At 39.4% G+C, this 20,404-nt stretch overlaps 1 protein-coding gene across 1 annotated transcript in view; it reads left to right on the top strand.

Moving 5' to 3' along the window:
* Positions 1–6,785: 6,785 nt before the first annotated feature.
* Positions 6,786–20,404, top strand: part of ATP6AP1 (ATPase H+ transporting accessory protein 1) — a 43,875-nt gene continuing 30,256 nt past the window's right edge. Inside the window, exons 1-5 of the mRNA XM_032687212.1 lie at positions 6,786–6,987; positions 10,583–10,709; positions 10,811–10,879; positions 17,664–17,857; positions 18,888–18,931. Of these exons, the coding sequence (XP_032543103.1) occupies positions 6,875–6,987; positions 10,583–10,709; positions 10,811–10,879; positions 17,664–17,857; positions 18,888–18,931 (547 nt within the window). The 5' untranslated portion in view covers positions 6,786–6,874. The remainder of the gene's footprint in view (positions 6,988–10,582; positions 10,710–10,810; positions 10,880–17,663; positions 17,858–18,887; positions 18,932–20,404) is intronic.

Here is a 20,404-nt window from a genome sequence, read left to right on the forward strand (position 1 = left end):
GATTCGAATGCAATGTGGTGGTGGAGTTTTTTGAAATCATTTAGGTTGCAAGGACCTTTAAGACCAAATTTAACCATTAACTTAACACTGCCAAGTCCACCACTAAACCATGTCTCCAAGGTCTGCATCTATACATATTTTAAATATCTTCAGGGATCGTGACTCCACCACTTCCCTGGGCAACCTGTTCCAGTGCTTGACAATTCTTTTGGTGAAGAAATTTTTCTTATTATCCGACCTATCCTCTGGTGCAACTTGAGGCCATTTCCTTTTGTCCCCTCTGACCTTTCACTAGCTTTGTTGTCCTTCTCTGGACAAGCTCCATCACCTCAATCCCTTTCTTGCAGTGGGTTGACCCAGGCCAGATGCCAGGTACCCACTAAAGCTGCTCTCTCACTCCCCTCTGCAACTGGACAGAGGAGAGAGAAAAAAGCCAGCTAAGAATTCATGAGTAGAGATAAGAGCTGGGAGAGGTCAGTGACTGATTACCTTCAGGGGCAAAACAGATTCAAAGTATAGTACTTGTATTTATTACTAACAGGATAAGAGCCAAAGAGTGAGAAATGAATCAGTCTTAAAAACACCTTCCCCCCCACCCCTCTTTCCTTCCATGTTCTCCCTCCTCCTCTCCAGTGGTGCAGGGGGATGGAGAATGGGGGTTACAGTCAGTTGTTCTTTCTGCTGCTGCTCAGGGAGAGGAGTCCTTCCACTGCTCCCGGGGGGACCCTCCCACGGGAGCCAGTCCTTGATGGACATCTCCGGCGTGAGTCCATCCCTCAGGCAGCAGCTCTTCCCAAACTGCTGTCCCATGGGTCACTTCTCCATGGGGTGCAGTCCTTCATGAATGAGCTGTACTGACATGGGTCCCCCACAGGGGCCAGAGGTCCTACCTGGGAAAAACCTGCTCCAGCGTGGGCTTCCCTCTCCACAGGCTGCAAGTCTCCAGCAGGACCCTGCTCCATCCTGGGCCTCTCACAGGGTCACAGCCTCCATGCATCCACCTGCTCCAGCATGGGCTCCTCCATGGGCTGCGGGTGGGTCTCTGCAACCCAATGGTCCTCCATGGGCTGCAGGGGCACAGCTGCTCCACCATGGTCTGCACTGTGGGCTGCAGGGGCCACAGCTCTGGCACCTGGAGCACCTCCTGCCCCTCCTTCTGCACTGACCTTGGTGTCTACTTTGTTATTCCCATGTTCTTACTCTGCTCTTCCCTGGCTGGAATTTCTTCTGTTCTTAAATATGTTATTACAGAGGTGTTATTATCACTCCTAATTGGCTCGGCCTTGGCCAGCAGCAGGAAGTCCATCTTGGAGCCGGCTGGCCTTGGCTCCACAGAGCAGGGGAGGCTTCTAGCAGCTTTTAACAGAAGCCACCCCTGTAGCACCACACACCCCCCCTACCAAAGCCCAGCCACAGAAACCCACTACAGAGGCCCAGAACCGTATTTGAGGTGCAGTTTAATACTGAGAAATATTCATCAGTGCCAAGTACAGGTGAACGATCACTGCCCTGGTCCTGCTGGCTGCACTGTTTCTGATACAAGCCAGGATGGCTTTGGCCTTGGCCACCTGAGCACACTGCTGGCTCATGTTTAGTCCACTGTCAACCAGCACACTCGGGTCTTTTTCCACTGGAAAGAAGTGGGCTTCTTTCCAACCACTCTTCCCCAAGCCTGTAGCTTTGCCTGGGGGTTGTTGTGACCCAAGTGCAGGACCTGGCACTACGTCTTGTTAATTCTCCTGCAGTTGGCCTTGGCCCATTGATCCAGTCTGTCCAAATCTGTCTTCAGAGCCCTCCTACCTTCCAGCAGATCAACTTGATGTTGTCTGCAAACTGACTGAGAGTGCCCTCAGTTCCTCATCCAGATCAATAAAGACATTAAACAGGACTGGCCACAGTGCTGAGGCTTGGGGAACAGCACTTGTGACTGTCCACCGAGTGGATGTAACTCCATTCATCACCAGCATTTGGTAGTTCCTAACAATGGCAGTGCCATTTAATCACACTGTAAAAGCTCTTGTGTAAATAGTTAAAATTTGTTTGTAATTATAGTGAATTGGATACTTGACTGATATTTGGGACATGACTGTCCACAAAATAAATGTCTGCCTATATGAAATGAATACTAATGTACTACAAATCAGTTTCAAAAAATGCCTTTTGAAAGCATAGAAATTGAAAGTTTTGGAGGATACAATGTATGGAAAGAGAGCTGTTGCAAAATGGAAAAGTATTTTCAATACATCGGATATCTGAGTTCTCTTGATAGGGCAAAGCCAAGTAAAGCCAACATAATTACAATAGTATAGCTTTTTAAAAAATGTATCATAATTGAAATCACTATAAAATCCTTCATGTTAGTTGTCTTTAATTGTTAATTTGGATCATTATAAATGCTTTATTGATATTGTTACTGAATTTAAAACCAATGACTTTTTTACCACTTTTTGTCCATAGCATTTATAATTGTATTGCATTTGAAAAGGAATTAATTTAAAACTTTTCTCCCATAGTTACTGAATTGCTTCCCCCATTTATGTAGCTTATATATGATATTAAAATGGTACTGGAGAAGTATGAAGAATTAAAGTGTTCTCTGTATCAGACAATGGAGAATACTAGGAAAGCTGACTGAAAAGATCAGAGGAAGAGTAAAGATACTAGAGTTTTAGGAGCAGTCATTGCATTTTATCAGGAAAAGAAAACTGTTCAGATAAAAGGTCAGACCTGACAATTTCTAATAGAACTGATTAAATTCTTTACAAGCACAGCTGATCATCTTTGCTTGAATTTCAGAGAGTTACTCACAAGATGGTTTTAGGATCTGCTGGTAATAAGGCGTCTGCTTTGGTGCATAGATACTTCCAGGATAATGAGAACAAATGACTGTAAATTGTCAGTGCCTCTTCAAAGGAGAATAGACTGTGAGGTGAAATTCTAACCTTCTCCATTCACTTCTGATAAGTGGCTGAAGTGATAAGCTTATTAAGTCTCTTAAATCACAGCTCAGAGGTTAAGCTCAGGAGGAATTCACACTCCTGAAACCCTCCTGAAAGGCTGGTGAGAGATGCTGTGTTTGATTCAGTTCTTTCCCGGACAAAGACTCTCACTCCCAGGTAAAGGGGATTGGCCCATAAGGCCTGTATTGCTCCTTCTGCACTAGCAGAGACATGAGACCCATCAACACCTACTGCTTTCCTCACAGGACTCTTGTGAGCAAGAGTTTTGGAATATGGAGCAAAATTTGCCTTCAACCCACCTCCAGCACCACTGGCAATTCATTTTCAGAGGGAAAAATTCTAGCTGTCTTCCCACATGCACAAGTGAGTAATATGGTAATTTGCAAGGAAACACATGCATTTTGCCTTCCCACTCCAAGAGGAAAATCCATGCTTTTTCCAGGATGTAAATCTCCCTATTTATGTCTCAAAGGAAGAAGAAGTCAGAGTAATTGTTTCCCCCAGCTCCTTGCCCTAAAAAGATGTCCTAATGAACAAAATATTAGTTGCCTTCTTAGATAATAAAATTATTGTAAACAGTGATAAAGCAGGATTATAAATTAAATATGTCAGGGTAACACAAAGTTACCGACTCCTATTTGGCATATAGAAAATACTTTTTCAATAGGAAATTATACTAATAGTAACTGAGATTAAAAACAAAAAATCATCCAAATCTTGGATTCTTTTAAATATTTATTTTTTTAAAGAGCCTAAATTTGAATATGTTTATTATCTGAGCTGAGAGAAGAATCATAGAATCAACTGGCTTGGAAGGGACCTCTGAGATCATCAAGTCCAACCCTTGATCCATTACCGCCATGGTTACTCGACCATGGCACTAAGTGCCACATCCAGTCTCATCTGAAAAACCTCCAGGGATGGAGAATCCACCACTTCCCTGGGCAGCCCATTCCAATGCCTGATTACTCTCTCTGTAAAAAATTTCTTCCTAATATCTAACCTAAACTTCCCCTGGCACAAGTTAAGACCATGCCCTCTTGTCTTACTGCTGGTTGCCTGGGAGAAGAAACCAATGCCCACCTGGCTACAACCTCCTTTCAGGGAGTTGTTGAGAGTGATGAGGTCTCCCCTGAGCCTCCTCTTCTCCAGGCTAAACAACCCCAGCTCCCTCAGCCTCTCCTCATAAGACTTGTGCTCCAGTCCCTTCACCAGCCTCATTGCTCTTCTCTGGACCTGCTCCAGCACCTCAATATCCTTCCTGAACTGAGGAGCCCAGAACTGGACACAGCACTCCAGATGTGGCCTCACCAGAAATTCTTTAATATGCTGCTGTAGTATCATGTTAGCTCCCAAATCTATTGCTTAAGGATCAAATTTGCATGCAAAATGAATGGGACTTACTTTTATCACCTGTGTATGCACAGTTCTCTTGTCTTATCTTGTACTGTCAATTGTCCTTGTTACAACAGTCATCCCTTATAGTCTGGTTTACAGGTTTACCTTCATCATTCACGCTTCTTTCTGAATACAGATTTTTTACAGTGATCAAAAGTGGGTTTAGTTTCCTGCTCACAGATAAAAGAACCACTGTGATCTCATCTAATTACAATTAAATGAATGAAAGTAATATTTTTTAAAATATCTTTGTAATAGGTATATTTTTTCTTCTTGTTTAGCCAAAAAAACCCTTTAGGAGTGAAAAAAAAAGGAGAAAATATAAGCAGATACATTTGTGAGCTAAATTTACCAAGGGAGGCGAATTAAAATCCCACTCAATAGGTTCTCTTCATTGCTTTTTTTCAAAGCTTTATTCACTTCAGTTGTTCCTAAACTGTGGTTTGTGGAGAAATACTAAAAAGGAAGTCAGTTTGTTTTTGGTTATAAGTTTGTTCATAAGTAATGTGGTAATCTGAGAGTAAACAATCTAGTTTTGTTTCAACAAGTTTTAAGACTGTTTTATAAGGGTAGAATATGGAAGGATACCCACCAACTGTGCATGTTGGAAGAATAAAACAGTGAAGAAAATCCAAAGTTCAGTATGTGATGATGAGGCCCACAGTGATTAGAGCATATACAGAAATTTAATGGAGGTCCTGTGGTTTGTGTTGCCATGGTATTGGGGAGGAACGGGAAGCAGGGTAGAAACCACATGGTCTTGTTCTTCTGCTTGTTGCCCAGAAATGTTTTGTACAAACCCAGTACACAGTTTTGGTCTCTGCAGTATAAGAAATATATTAAGCTATTAGAGAGTGTCCAAAGGAGGGCAACGAAGATGGTGAAGGGCCCTGAGGGGAAACTGTGTGAGGAGCGGATGAAGTCACTTGGTCTGTTCAGCCTGGAGGAGACTGAGGGGAGACCTCATTGCAGTCACAGCTTCCTGGGGAGGGGAGGAGAAGGGGCAGGTACTGATCTCTTCTCTGTGGTCACCAGTGACAGGACCCAAGGGAATGGCCTGAAGTTGTGTCAGGGGAGATTTAGGTTGGATATTAGAAAGAGATTCTTCCCCCAGAGGGTGGTTGGGCACTGGAACAGGCTCCTAGTGGAAGGAAGTGGTCATAGTACCAAGCCTGACAAGAGTTCAAGAATTGTTTAGATGATACTCTCAGTCACATGGTATGAGTCTTGGGGAACAAACACTAGCTTGTTAAAGGGAAGAGGTAGGATTTCTAATGTATCTCGGAGGAGGAAAAAGAGGGAATAGTGCAGTTAAAGAGCTAAATTTTGTGTTATCGATATGGAAAAGAAAAGGAACATGTAGAAGTTTGGTTTATTGCTTCCCTCAAAATTTTTATTTTTGTCCCAGAAATTTGATTTCAGATTGAATTGATGGACAAATTGCCTTGTATTAAACAACCTTACTATGACAGTATGCTTTGGGCTAAGGTAAGTGGATTTAAGTGATCCAGTTATGTGTGCTCAGATCCAGACGTGCATGTCTTCTGATATCTGTTTGTGAGTTCTTGTACAATTTTCATTGTGGTTCCTTATTTTTCCCTTATCACAACTTTTTTTTACAAACCTCAGAATTTCTTTTGTGTATGGTCTCTAACATCCTGTTCTGATGGTGGAGTGCCCAGTGCCAAGACGTGTCAAGACTGCTGCTGCCTAATCTAGTCACGGGGTGTAGAAACAGCTCAGTGTTTGGCAGGCACAAAAATGTGTGCCAGAGGAATTTGCTTCCTGGCATGAAGGAATTCTCCGTGACTATTTTGATCATGCATGAGACTTGTGAAATACTGAAGTCATGTTAGTTTCTGAAGTGATTATAATTTGCCCCTGACTTAGATATTTTTGATTTCTGGGATAGCATCCTCCATGCAAAAGATAGCTTAACAATTCCATATTTAAGTGGATACACTCGGAACATTTTCTCTCTCTCCTGCTTCTTGCTGGAATCTGCAATGGGTAGATTTGTTGCAGATTTCAAACCTGTCAACACCCAAACGTGTCACACCAGCTCTCAATACATGTGAAAGAACTAAGCTGAGGGACATGATAATATGTAACAGGGGAAGAAGATAGAAGTTTTGCAGGATACATTCTGTGCAGTGGAGAAAACTTTCTATAAACTCCATTTTGAAGTTGCACAACTCTCTTATCAGCCTGTGTAGGACAGGAGTTTGGACTTCATGACTCTCCCTTGCACTAGAGGAAACAATCTATGCTTTTACTGCAGAGAGTTTTATGAGCTGCTTAAATCCCAAACCCAAGAGTATTAAAAATATGAGTAACTCCCAAGTTCAAGTGAAGGAAGTTCATGTTTTGAAAATTCCCCCTGCTGTTAGAGAGCTGCGTCACCCAGCAGCCTGGCTGAATCTGGATAACAGCAACCCAACCGGGAAGTGCAGCTGTGCACACGCTCGGACTTTTCTTTTGTGGCTGGCCAGTTCCGTGTGCACTCGCCTGGAGCCATGGCACAGCTCTACTCTACTGCTCCAGCCCCGCTGCTGTGCACCCTTGCTATGCTGTTCAAAATGTCTCTGTCAGTGGACCATGTGCCGATGCTGCTTTGGTCAACTCAGAGGTAAGAAATCTAATAGAATGTATTCCTGCTTATGCTGTTGCTCTGTGTGTGTGCGCACAGAATTCATATTGTGTAGCGTCGATTCTGTAATCAGCTCATGGCAGTAATTTTCCAATAATAAATCTGCCTCTTGGCCATCAAACAACCCAATAGATCATTTACCCATTTTTGTTTATAATTTTAGTGTTCTAAACCGGGCTGAAAGAAGTAAATAAAATCCATAGTCTAAAAATCTGAAGTAGATGTGCTTTATTCACCCTAAGGCATCCTTGAGATGTCTGTCTCATGACTGTTGGAGACATCGTGACTCAAAGTCACGCCATAAGGCAGTGTCACAAAAAGGAGCTGACCAAAAACTGTTAGTCCTTGCATTTCCTAACTCCCTGAAACCCTGACTTTTCACTTCAATGTTCTTTTAATACAGGTTTTTAAATACACTGCTGAATATATATATACCAGTTGTTAGAAGCAACTGCAGAGTCTTGACAGATCCAAAGAGACACATGAAATTCAGGAGTTTGCGTATAATTTATGAAATAAGACTGAACCTGCCTTAAAAGAACCAGATATAGACCCTCTTTTCCAACCAGGAATTTTATTCATGCAGACTTTAAGGATTTTGTGTGATTTCTAGGGATTTCCAGAAATATGGCAACTTGGGCAAGTTCAGGTCGATACTGGATATGGGCTGGATATTTACTGCCTTTTACATATGTCTACTCATCTATTATGCATTTCCGAAACCTGAAACTCTGTTCTCTACGGGGACCACTGCGTATAGAAATCTAAAAATTTTGAAAAAGTTTGACTTGGTAGCTTTGACTTTTTTTTCCTGAAGAAAATAAATGGATATCTCAACATGAAGGGGTTTTTTTATATTCAAAATACTTAGTGATTCACCCCTATATAAGATGGACATATGTACGAGTAATAAACCTTTGTATTTAAAAACCAAGTAAGTGTTGGAAAGAGCTGTTCTTAGCATAAAAGTGATCCTAAGCATCTAAGAAAAGATCAGTGCTTCCTTTGTCCTACTTTCTAGTTTATATAAGCAACACACCTATTGTCAATATAAACAAAGCCTTATCAGTTAATACCTCATGGTCATAAAAGCAAACTTTCCATCAAGATGCAATTATCGGCTTGTTCTACTGCAGATTGTTCTGGTTTATACAAATCTAGAGTAAGAAAATCAGGATAGTGGACTGGTTAAGCCAGTTTCATGTTTTCAGAAATAGAAAATTTTCTGGAAGAAATCTTCCTCCTGCCACGACATTTGCATTTGAAAGGAGAAGTTCTTGTGGAGCTGAAATTAGTTCTAGTGAAGGTCGATGAAGCAACTGAAAAGAAGGTTTATATATTTATTTATTTATTTCTAAAATAAATTAACTCTAACAGCAACTTTGGTTGCTAACCTTTGACTTTGTGCTTTACATCTTGGTACTTTGCAGTGATGCAAGGTTTGCAGTGCGTGATCTACAGGCCCATGAAATCTGGAAACTGCTATTAAGAATTTTAGGAAAGTTAACTACAGAAGTGCAGCAATTAGGAATGGATTTCTATTTACTTTGTAGGAAGATGTCCCACCAGTTTAAAAGTTTGGTGCTTCATTGATCAATAGAAGCCGAGATTCACTGATCTATTCCATCACCCTTTGCCACGTTATCTGTTAGGATTTGATATTGAATAGTTGAAGAATACTACATTTTGTTCTTATTTAGAAATAGAGTTTTTAAAGCCATATCCCAGCTGTATTATGAAATGTAACACTTCAAAGTCTGTCTTATGCATTATTATTGTACTATAATCATGCTATTAAAGATAATGTTAGAGATGAAACCTGCAGCTGACCAACACATGTACAAAGCATAAGAGAAGTGTGATATCAGTCCTTACAGAGACATTAGTAAATCAAATACCTCTTTCCTCTATAAAGAAAAATGCAGATCTCTACTTGGAGAAAAGTGATTTTTAAAAAACAACAATCTTTCTCCATTCAACTTGAGAATAACTCAGTAGGCCACAATGTTGTACTTTTCACAAAGAAATACTAATATATCACTGGATATTCTCCAAATAACTTTGGCATGAAAAATTTGCCTTTATCTAACATTGGCCTTTAAACTAATATTCCCTAGTTGCTTTTCAAAGCAGGAGAGATTGAGAAATTCTTATTGCATATGATAAACAGAAGAAATTTGATTTAGCCATTTTGAACCAATATTCAAAAGAACTTCTCTCCCTCCATAGATGAGAGAGGGAGTTTGAGGAAATAAATTCATTAAAATTAAGTCTTGCAATTGCGCCCTCATGTGTTTGTTTTGGGAATGATTTTTGCCTATAGTAATTGAAAAATATATTACTGCCTTCATTTATGCTATGCTTATATAGAAAAATTAATGCTTTGTTTTAAGTTTCCTTAAACTTATGTGCAGGAAAGCACATACATTAGCAAAGATGCTTGTCATTGTGAACCTCCACGGCTGAGGACCCCTGGATGGTTCTGTGGTGGTGAGTCTGATGCACCTGCCATGTGGGTGACTGCACAAGGCTGTTGCATATTGGGACAGAAAATTTTGTGTGAGCAATCATAATAGCAATCAATATGTGTGTTGGCCAGCTGCCCGTTTCACCCCATGTCGTTGCTTACTGATCTCTTGCTGATCGCTTGAGGTGAAGAGTTCAAAGAGATGGACTGGTTGATTGCATTCAGTAAGGCACACCATCAGTGTATCCACAATCTGTGGCAGTCACATATCTCCGTTTCACCCTGCAATTCACAATAAATCAACCAGTAAAACATACTGACTGGGCAACAAAAATGGTGAAGAGGCTGGAGCACAAGTCTTACAAGGACTGGCTGACGGAGCTGGGGTTGTTTATCCTGGAGAAAAGGGGGCTGATGAGAGACCTTATCGCTCTCTACAACTACCTGATAGGAGGTTGTAGGCAGGTGGAGGTGGTCTCTTTCCAACTAGCAAGGTGGCAAAAGAATTGTGAGCTTTTCTTGGTGTCTTGAACCATTCCATTCAGAAGAGCTTCTGCTGCTGGAAAGGTGGCTTTTCTGAGCAGCTTCTGCAGAATGGTTCCTTCATCGTGAAAACCTTAGGAGAGAACATGTTTACAATAACACTGAAAAGACATTTCTACATAACAAAAGCTTTTATTAAAAAGTACTAGTTTATGGCAACTTATGGTCTAGTCTGAGTTCTACTCCTCTTGACCAGCAACGTACCTGCTGGCAAGTGTTTTGGGAGTTCAGATTGCCTCTGAGAATTATCTCTGAAGGTTTTCAACATATTCGTCTTCATTGCACTTAGTAACTAACTTTGGAAAGATGCAACTGTGCTGTTGCACACAGACAAGAAAATAGAGAAAGACATTACCCTGTTGGATGAAATTCATTCCTGCTTTAACACAGTCAGATACAGGAATAAATGGGCAAGTTATTTTTCTGTTGAGTAGAATGAAAGTAAACTGAACTGTAAACTTAATCTAAAAATGAGGATATTGTTATGTGCTGCTGCATATTTAAAGAAGGAAGAGGTATCATCATTGGTAGGAAATTTTACAGAAAAGAATTATTCTTTTGCAGATCACAGTGGAATCCAGACACTGCTATGCATGAAGGGCACGTTGTCTCAGCCCAGGAGCTGACAGTACTCTTGCAATCTCTTTTTACCCAGAACTCCAGAAACCTCGTCTTGTTTCTGCAAGATAGGGTATGTGACATCAATTCCTTTTCTCTCACCAATGCTGAGTACAAGTCTACCTAAATGAAACCATGGCTCCTTCTCACCAACCTACTCTCTTTGTTTTTCAGCTTAGTGTAGATGATTTCACATACTTCAGTGAATCCTATGGCAACAAGAATCCGTTTCAAAATGTTCAGGCAAGCATTTCTCTCTTTTATTTCTTTATATGCAGTATTTAAAATTAAAAGAAAAAAAACAAGTAAGAAAGATGCAAACAGACAATAATTGGGAACATGGAACTGAATTGCAGAAGTTTTTCTATTTAAATTATTTATTGAGATTTTTGCAGTTTAAGCAGATATATTAAAGGAAATCAACTGAGTTTGCAGATGTGTGCTTTGTAGCTCTTTTATTTCTAAAGTTTTCAGAATTCATCATAACTGACAAAATTGTTCTTAAACATGCTGCAATTTTCTATTGAAAAAAACAATATAAACTTCAAGACTGAGACCCCAGAATTCTATTTTGAAGCCACAGGAAGAAAAGAAGTTATAGGAATCAATCATTTATTCCTTTCAGAATTTAATACCTATTTTATTTTCATAGCAATTGAAGCTCATGCAGGGAGTTAACTGTTTCATATTTGAATTAAGATATCAATAATACTATAATAATATAATGCTACTTGATTAATTTGAAATAAACGTCAGGCACAGAATTTAAAATGGAGTGCTCCTGAGTCAGTCAGCAACTTCAACTTCTGTCCTCACTGAGAAGGTTTACAGATTTTGGGCACAGCATCTATGATTGTACTTATATGACAGTTTATCAAAGTGTAATTAGACAAAATGTTCACACATGGAAGTGATAAAGATATTCCTGGAGGCAGTGCAGGATGAAAAGAGCTAATGTAAATTATATCAGAGCACACAAAGAAGTGTAAATTCCCAAGCATTACACAGCAAGCACTATGTGTAATTAAATACATAAATACTCACACATTACCTATCTCTACATCTATACTAAGAATCTCACATCTTCCTCGCATGGCTGAAACGGGAGATCTTTATCTCTTTGCCACATAACAGCATTTTAGCACTGATGCTGGAACAAAAAACAACTATTAAGAGTACATACATGGGTTTTCTGAGGAATGAATGGGAGTCATAATCAGTTGCAATGTAAGGATCAGTGGTTGTGTCTGCAGGCAGATGCACTGGTACTTCTCTGGTATGCCTTATTTTCTCTGGGTTTAACATCTCTGCAAGGCTGTGTCTGGAGCAAATTTTTGTTGCTGTCTGACTGCAGAACTGGTTTAATTTCAGAAGCTGTGTGAAACACATTACAATGAGTGGCATTGCAAGTTCCTAATGATGTGGTGGTCTTATTTAAGTAGGCCTTGGATGTTTAAGAGAAGGGGTATCAAAGTATATAAAACTTCCTTCTTTTGCCTTGTAATCAGGACTCTATCAGTACTGTAGATAGAGATTAGAGGCTCTAAAGGCTAGAGATGAGTCCAGAGACTAACAGGTTTAGAAATCAGGCAGTATGGTGGGTGGATTGAAGACTTACTGAGAGCTGGTGAGGAGGTCCTCAGATAAACAAAAGGTCATGTTGAAGTAAATCTTTGGTCTGTCTCTGGCAGAGCAAAGATTTAAACCTAAGTTTTCAACAGTCTGAATAAATGTCAGCCACTGTTTGCTTTCTAACCTTGCCTCTGTCCCCTCTCTGTCTTGGAGCTAAGAAATTTTTTCTCATTGTGGCTTCTTTAAAATGGGAAAGTTTTTTTTCAACAAATTGCTCACCTTAACTCTAGCACTTCCTAGATTTGTTCTGTTGGACTTTGCAATCTTGGTGCTTTTCTAGCATAGTCTGGAGGAGGTGAGGTGCTGTAACATGAGTGAAAGAAAATGAGATGTATAAATTGCATATTTCTTTTTCACCTAGGTGCCCATACAGAGAGTTTTGTCAGTATCTATTGCACAGAGTTTAGTTTTTATTGCATAGGGTTTAGGTTTTAGGTCCAGAAAAGGATCTTTATAATCATCCAGTTCCATACTGGATATAACAGAGTTTACAAAAATTTACTCAGTTTCTACTGTATTAGTTGCACTTCATTTGAGATACTTTGGCTAAGAAATCCATTCTTAATCTTGCTATGATAAATTGTTATAATATTCACTCAACACAGAACAAAGTGAAGGTAGAGTTTGAATTTTCTCATTGGGGAAATTAGAATCTTTGATGTTGCATAATCACAATTTTTTTTACCTTCACAGTCTATATCATACAAGTGATCTGTTAAGCTACAACAAAAGTCCCATGTCTCTCAAGTATTCTCCTTTCAAACCACAGAAATGCAAATTTATTCATAAACCTAAACAGGAGATTTCACTTAGAATGTATATGTGCATGTAGCAGCATGTGTACTACAATAAGAGAGTGTTATTTGTAAAAGAGATATAAGCCTGTAAACCTCAGAGACGTTTTCAGATATTAGATTTGTTCAGCTACATTAGCAGCTGTTTTGAGCTTTTGGTATCAGTGGGTTTGTATGCTATAAAAGAATTCTCTTTCCAGTTAATACAAAAGGAATCTTACAGGTAGATCATTTCTCTTGAACTTCCAAACAACTTTTAAATTAAATAATAAAATACAAAGATTAGCATTTGGGGAACTTCTTTGTCAAGGAGTCCCTTACCCTACAAACTGTTTTTCTTTAATATTAGCTTTGGTTTTCCCTAGACAATGCTCAGCTCCTTAGAACTGCAATGTATGGTAACAAACTCCAATTAGTGGCCAGCTGTGCAACAGCATAATTATGACTGTAAGTCATTGCCATTCGTGGTCCTACAACTCCATCGTATCCTCACTCAGTGGTCATAGACTGAGGAGTCCTATTTAGTCACATGTGATACAGAGGTCCTAGTACAGTTTTGATTTTCTTCATTTCTTTTAGTTTTATTACATTATTTTTTTGACAGGGAAGCATGCAGAACTGCATAATAATCAACATAAAATTCATCATAGATTTATTCAGTGACATGATGTTTGGTTCTCTAGCCTGTTCTAAAACACTACTAATATTTTATTTTTCCAATTCTGATCACTATCAGCCTCTGAATTGCCATTTTCAAAGAGCTGTTGTAACCCTCAAGGTTTCATTATTGAAGGGTAACACTCAGTTCTGTTACCTACTATTGTGTAGATAAAATTAGGTTTGTTTTTTTCTCACTCTGTGCTCTGCTAAAATCAATTTACATTGAATCTTATCAATCATTCTGTTGTCCAGAGGTTGTACCATAAGTTGCTTCTGTAGTTCATCAGTCAGCCCTTGCCTTGAATAATTCAGCATAGTGAGTAGATTTCATTAGCTCAATATTGTATATCATTCTACAGATAGTTTATGAACTTATGGAACAGAACAGACTTGAGTGCAGTAACATATATTTTTTCTACCCCTTGCTTGCTGTATCTTTACTTATGCTTTACCTACCTTCCTGTGAAGACTGCCTCTCTCTCACCAAAGCAGCTTCATTTCTTTAGCAGTCATTGCTTCAAGACTGCCAAATGCCTTTTGTGGATCCAAGTGGACAGTACCAGCTAGAGCTTCCTAGTGTGCATGATTATTGACTCCTTGGAGATTTTCAGCAGAATTGTGAGGCAAAACTTTTCACAAAAGCCATGTCAAGCTTTTCCCCAATATAATCCTTCCTTGTTGTTAAAGTCTGTATTTAATGCTTTGGAATACTTCCTCCCTTTCTTGGACTTCAGGTTTTCTTCTCTCTAGTTCTTTGGATGGTTCAGTAACCCTTGGAAAAAAAAAAATCTCATGTCATATTTCCCACTGTACAGCATAGCAGTACGGAGGTTTGTTCAACATACTTCCTGTATTGCAATACACTTTATTAGCAGAAGAACATCAGATCAGTTTTCATTAAAATCATAACGTATAACTTTATGCATACATTTGAAGGATACACCTACAGTGTAAGAGTTTACAAGATAGATAGTAATTGGAAAGTTAAAATTAAATGATTATAACTTCCTTTGCAGTTATCACTGTGTGTAGAAACAGATGTCCTTCATAATCTGTTTAAATAGATTTTTCTTTTTTACAGATAACCCATTGACCAATGCTGTAGAACATATATACAATACTTTAGTATTTTAAATGACATACAGCTAAAAAAAAATAATCAAATGATTTCTTTTACATGGAAGAGCCTGCCTGCTTCAAACATAGGTTTCCAGATATTTCTGCAGCTCAAACAGGAATCTTTTTCCCAACTAATATTTTTTATTATAGGACTGTCTATCAACTTTGATGCCAAATGAACTAATTCAGAACCATGAGTAGACCTACATGATCTTTTACAGGCAAATGCATAAATTTTTAACAAAGATTTCAACAATAAGTTTTTAGCGATAGACCTAAATTTACTCCATTCAAGCTTCAAATGGCTTAGGTGTAATATCAATGCAGTTATAACACTGAAGTAAGGACAAGTAAGTCTGGGCACAGATTTATCCTAATGCAGCTACTTCAGGATGGCTAGAAATGTGGACAGTCATCCCAAACCTACCTTCAAAAAACCCTGACCAGTGGTATATGTCATCCAAGAATGATGTTTCTTGTCTATTTCACCAAGGAGATTGCTTGAAGGGACACTAAAGAAAGTAAACGTGCTCATAATCAGAGTAAGCTGCCCATAAACAGGTTATAGACACTGCATTTAGTGCAGGAAGTTCTGCTGTCAATCTAACGGTTCAATAGGAGGTTTTCTTCCCTTTCCCTTTCCCTTTCCCTTTCCCTTTCCCTTTCCCTTTCCCTTTCCCTTTCCCTTTCCCTTTCCCTTTCCCTTTCCCTTTCCCTTTCCCTTTCCTTTTCCCCCTCTCTGTCTCTCCCTCTCTGTCTTCCCCTCCCTCTCCCATTCCTAGCTACTGTGTGATTGTACCTCTTTTCTTTAGCATGATGAAAAATCAGGTGTTTCTCAATAGTCCTCTTCATTGTCCACCCTCTTTTGGAGTTCTCATGTTTTGAACAAGCGTAGTAACTGAAATCCTAAAATGTGTAAAGTGACATAGGGGTATTGAAGAGAAAAGTGCACTGTTGCCAAATGTCAAGATGGACGAACAAGATGTGTGTGATTAGAATGACTGAGGCTAAGGAATTGATATCCAGCTGTTTCTACCCTTCAGATGGAAAACAGTTGAATATCAATGGCTGGATGCTGAGACAGGTGGCAGTGTAGGATTGGTTAGGAGCAGAGGCACAACTCAGATATTACTCAGTAATGATGCATTTTATATCTTATTCTACAATATATGAGTAATCTACTTAATATATATCCTTGGAAAAAGTGACTGCTGTCATTCTGGCTGCTACTATGGGACAAGGGATTAAAATATTGAAAATAAGACAAAATCATTGAAATGCTCAGAATTTCAGCTCTAAATTCATATCTGTAAACAAAACAAAATTTATCTTTTCCTTCCAGGTGGTGCTAAAATTGCTACTCTAAGACCTGTAAACAAGATCAGTGCTTTCTGCTCTATTTCAATTTCTGCAGTTTTATTTATCAGTCTGGCAAGTCAGACAATACTGCATAATCCTCCCTTATAAGCATCTATAGAAATGTGAAAATAACTAGCCCTTGCCTAGGAAGGAAAACATGAACAATTAGAAAGAACCAAAGCAGGTCAAAAAAGTAGTAGGCAGCCAGAGACAAAAAGGAAAAAAGAACAGTAGGAGGAAAGTGTTAGCAACACTACAACACTTGCATCAGAGGGAGAGAAAGAGTCTGTAACAACCTGAATATCTGAATGTTGGATTAAGTGACAGACTTAGTCTAGACTTAAATGTAGAAAATGGGAAAGCAAAGTTAACAAGTTGTAATTAATTTCTCCAAGTCAAGTCTGTTTTTCTTATGACAGTAGTTAGTGAGTGACCTCTTCCTGACCCATGAGCCTTTTGTTTTATTTTCTCTTCCTTGTATAGTTGAAGAGAGCAGTGACAAAGCAGATTTGGTTGGCACCTGGTATCAGGCCAGGGTCAACATTAAAGTTGGGGTACATTAATTTTGATAATTTTCAAGTCTTCATCTTGTATTTTGTTTCCCCAAATATTTGATTTTATTATCAAGAAAAATCTTTGGAAAGATGTTTTTTGACTATGAGGGTTTAAAATTTACAGAATGAGAATGTTTTTCAATTCATTTCACTCAAGTATTTTTATCAGAAACTCAGCTATGAGAATTGTAAATAAGCTGATGGATACCCTGATGCTTTATCATCTGAACCAATTCAGCCTGAGCTTTATAAACAAACAAAGCTACTTTTCTACTTCAAGTAGAAAGTACATGACATAAGCTTTGTTTGTTTTTGTGTCTGGAGGCTCTGTACATCCTGAAATATATAGCTTTTGTTAATTAGCAGTTACAAATTAGACATTTGTCTGTACCATGTGCTGTACCACCAGGATGTACAGAGTGTTTGTTATGCAAAATATGACTCTTTACTGAAGCTGCTGGAACTGGAGGTGTTTGACATTGTTCCTTGTCACTCACGAGGGCATTTAGTTAGAGGGTTGTGTGAGCTTTGGTTTTGGCACTGTTCAAAACCTGTACGCTCGTCTCCAGTACACTCTTAGCTTGAGAACGTCTACATCGTCTGTCTCTCCTCTTACACCACACGTGTGGAAAGGACAAGTAAGAAGATGGTGTAACTGAGCGCTTTAAGCTTGCTGCAAGAATGTTCAGGCATAAGAGCAACGCAAGTGTCTCTCCACTGCCCCTTTCCAGAAGCAGGCTGCAGCCAGCATCGGGCTGGTGAGAATTCACGTGATGTTTACCATGGCGGTTCCTCACCTTGCATATTAAATTAAGGACATTTAAAAAAAAAAAAAAAGAAGATTTGTGTGTAATTATCAAGCAACTAAATATTAAGCAAGTAAATAAACTGTTCATAAATTTATTACAGGAAATTCTTCAGTCTTCTCCTTCATCTTTATTTTTGCCAGCTGTTGACTGTGAGGCTACCAGGTATCTTCTGAGCTTTCTTCAGGATTCAGGAGATTGGAAGTTAACAAATGTAACTAATCTCAATGTGTCTCAGCTGGAAGTGAATGCATCCGAAGGAAACTTACTGGTGGTTCAACTACAACCACTTGTCAGGTAGGAGCTTATCACAAACAGAACTGACCCACATGTGTGCATGAATTTTAGAGCTTTTGCAAACATCAGTTGTATTCAGGAAATTCAAAAAACAGAATAGAAGCTTACAGGGCTCTTACAAGGGTGAATTCAGTGTTTTTCAAAGCCCCCCTGATGAGCTTACCAGGTATAATAGATAAATTATGTTGAGCAAGGCAGTCAGGCATGTCTATTTTGTCTGACTCATTATATGAGAACAAAGGGACAGCTGATAAAACTAAATGGCAACACACTTTTAGCAGAAAGGCTCAATTATTTTACTCAACACATGATTAACCTGCAGAATTAATTGCTAGAAGGCATGCCAGGGGTCAAGAAAACCTGGCAGAATAAATAAGCAAGCAACTAATCCTACAGACAAACCTGAAGCTAATATGAATAAAGAGACTGATTTTCATCACTCTGGAAGGAAGAGGTGGGCTATAATTCTTCATGTTTCGAGCCCTATGAGGACTGTGATTTAACAGAGGTAGAGTGAGACTGTTCCTTCAGGTGAATGTATATTTAGAAAATATAAGGCATAGTTGCTCAGCTGCTCCTGTTCTTTCTTCTTCTCAGCCTTTTACTTGGGCATTTGGACATCATGACATGCATGTCAGTGTAAGGTGGATATATCTGTGTCCGAAAGAAGTGCAATTCTAGCTGTCACATAACTGCACTGAAAGAGGTATGATACTTGTTTTAAGGAGCTCATTTACTAATGGTAGACAAGGGGCCAACGCCAAATGAAAAGAAAGCTGCCCGAAGATTGATCCAAATAACATCAGTAGCCTAGGAAGTTTGAGGGGTTTAAGGAATCAGCTGAAGATATGGTCCTTGTACTTTTAATGGCTTTGCAGAGGAAAAGGGTCATTAGGAGGAGATGAGAGAATGATGGAGGGACTGACACTGACAGTAATGCTTTTACTAGTCAGTATCTTCATACATTTGTGGTTCTCATTGTTTTTCCTAGAAAAGATTTTTAATTATTTTTCTTCCACTCTTTCTGTAGTGGTTTAAAAGAGATTTCCACCCTAGAAGCAATTGCTGAAAATGGTAAGTAATATGACCAAGATATAAACATTTCATCATTTAAGTCTGTGTTGTCACTGGAGCTGATTGTGTACTCTAGTTCTTGGTCTTTGCTTTTTACTATTTAAAGATTTTACTCCCCCCCATCTGTAGTACTTATAAGCAGACGATTATCATAGTGTTGAAATACTGAGTGTCTGATTCAAAATCCACCAAACTGGATACGGCTCTGTCACCTGAAATGTAGTGATAAGTCATCTCTGCTTCAGGCATGGGCCTTTGTTCATGCTCCGAGTACGAACCCTGTGTCTCCATGCAGCTTGGACTGCCTCCTTGTTTCTCACCTTGCATACTGGGAGCTGAAGGTGCCAGGCTCATCCAGCAGTTCCAAGGCCTGGATCTCAACAGAGGGTGTCTGCATGAATAGGAAATGTTTTTCTAATCTTTGTAAAACAATTCATTGCCTTTGATATCAAAGTCTTTTATTGGGATTGTGGTTATTAAGGACTACTTGTTAGAGTTGAATCTTTCCATATGACACTATAAAAAACCCTTTTTCTTCCCTAACGTCTGGTTGAAAAAGAGGTGCCATACACTAAAGAGGCACTGAGAGGCATCTCATTTTTTTGCAGGGCTTTCACTTACAACTCTAAATTAGAGATTGAGTTATAAGGTCTGCAAATCACTGATGTGGTAGTTTTGGGGGTATACAGTGTAGTGTAGTGGGCTGATAATTAAACAGTGTTATTAGTGCCAATGACTGTTTCTGTTCAGAGCTGGGGGTGTAAAATGAGAAGGAGAATTGAAATTAAGAAAAAAGTACCGTTTCTATATTTTTGCAGTACTCCAAAATGAATGGGTTTTATACTCAAACAAGCAGTTGAATTTCCATCTCTGAATGGCAGAGGAGTTATTTTGTTCTCTTTTCTTGTCCCTAGGGCATTAGACCTTGGCTTAATGTTGGCCTTGGCTAAACATTGGCTTTTTCTTTATGGGACAGTTCTTTCATCAGCTGCACAGACTGTAGAATAAGCTTCCCAAACCATAGAATCATAGAATATGCTGAGTTGGAAGGGACCCACAAGGATCATTGAGTCCAGCTGCTGGCCCTGCACAGGACAGCCCCATGTGCCTGAAAGCGTTGTCCAAACTCTTCTTGAACTCTGTCAGGCTTGGTGCTGTGACCAACTTTCCTGGGGAGCCTGTTAAAGTACCCAACCACCCTCTGGGTGAAAAACCTTTTTCTGATATCCAACCTAAACCTTCCCTGGCTCAGTTTCATGCCATTTCCTCCAGTCCTGTCACTAGTCATGAGAGTGAAGAGATCAGTGCCTGCCCCTCCCCTTCTCCTCGTGAGGATGTTGAAGATTGCAGTGAGGTCTCCCCTCAGTCTCCTCCAGGCTGAACAAACCAAGTGTCCTCAGCCACTTCTCAAGCAGCTTCCGCTCAAGGCCCTTCACTATCTTCACTGCCCTCTTTTGGACACTCTCTAATAGC

The sequence above is a fragment of the Chiroxiphia lanceolata genome, chromosome 5 (genome assembly GCF_009829145.1).
Source record: "Chiroxiphia lanceolata isolate bChiLan1 chromosome 5, bChiLan1.pri, whole genome shotgun sequence".
Taxonomy (NCBI): Eukaryota; Metazoa; Chordata; class Aves; order Passeriformes; family Pipridae; genus Chiroxiphia; species Chiroxiphia lanceolata.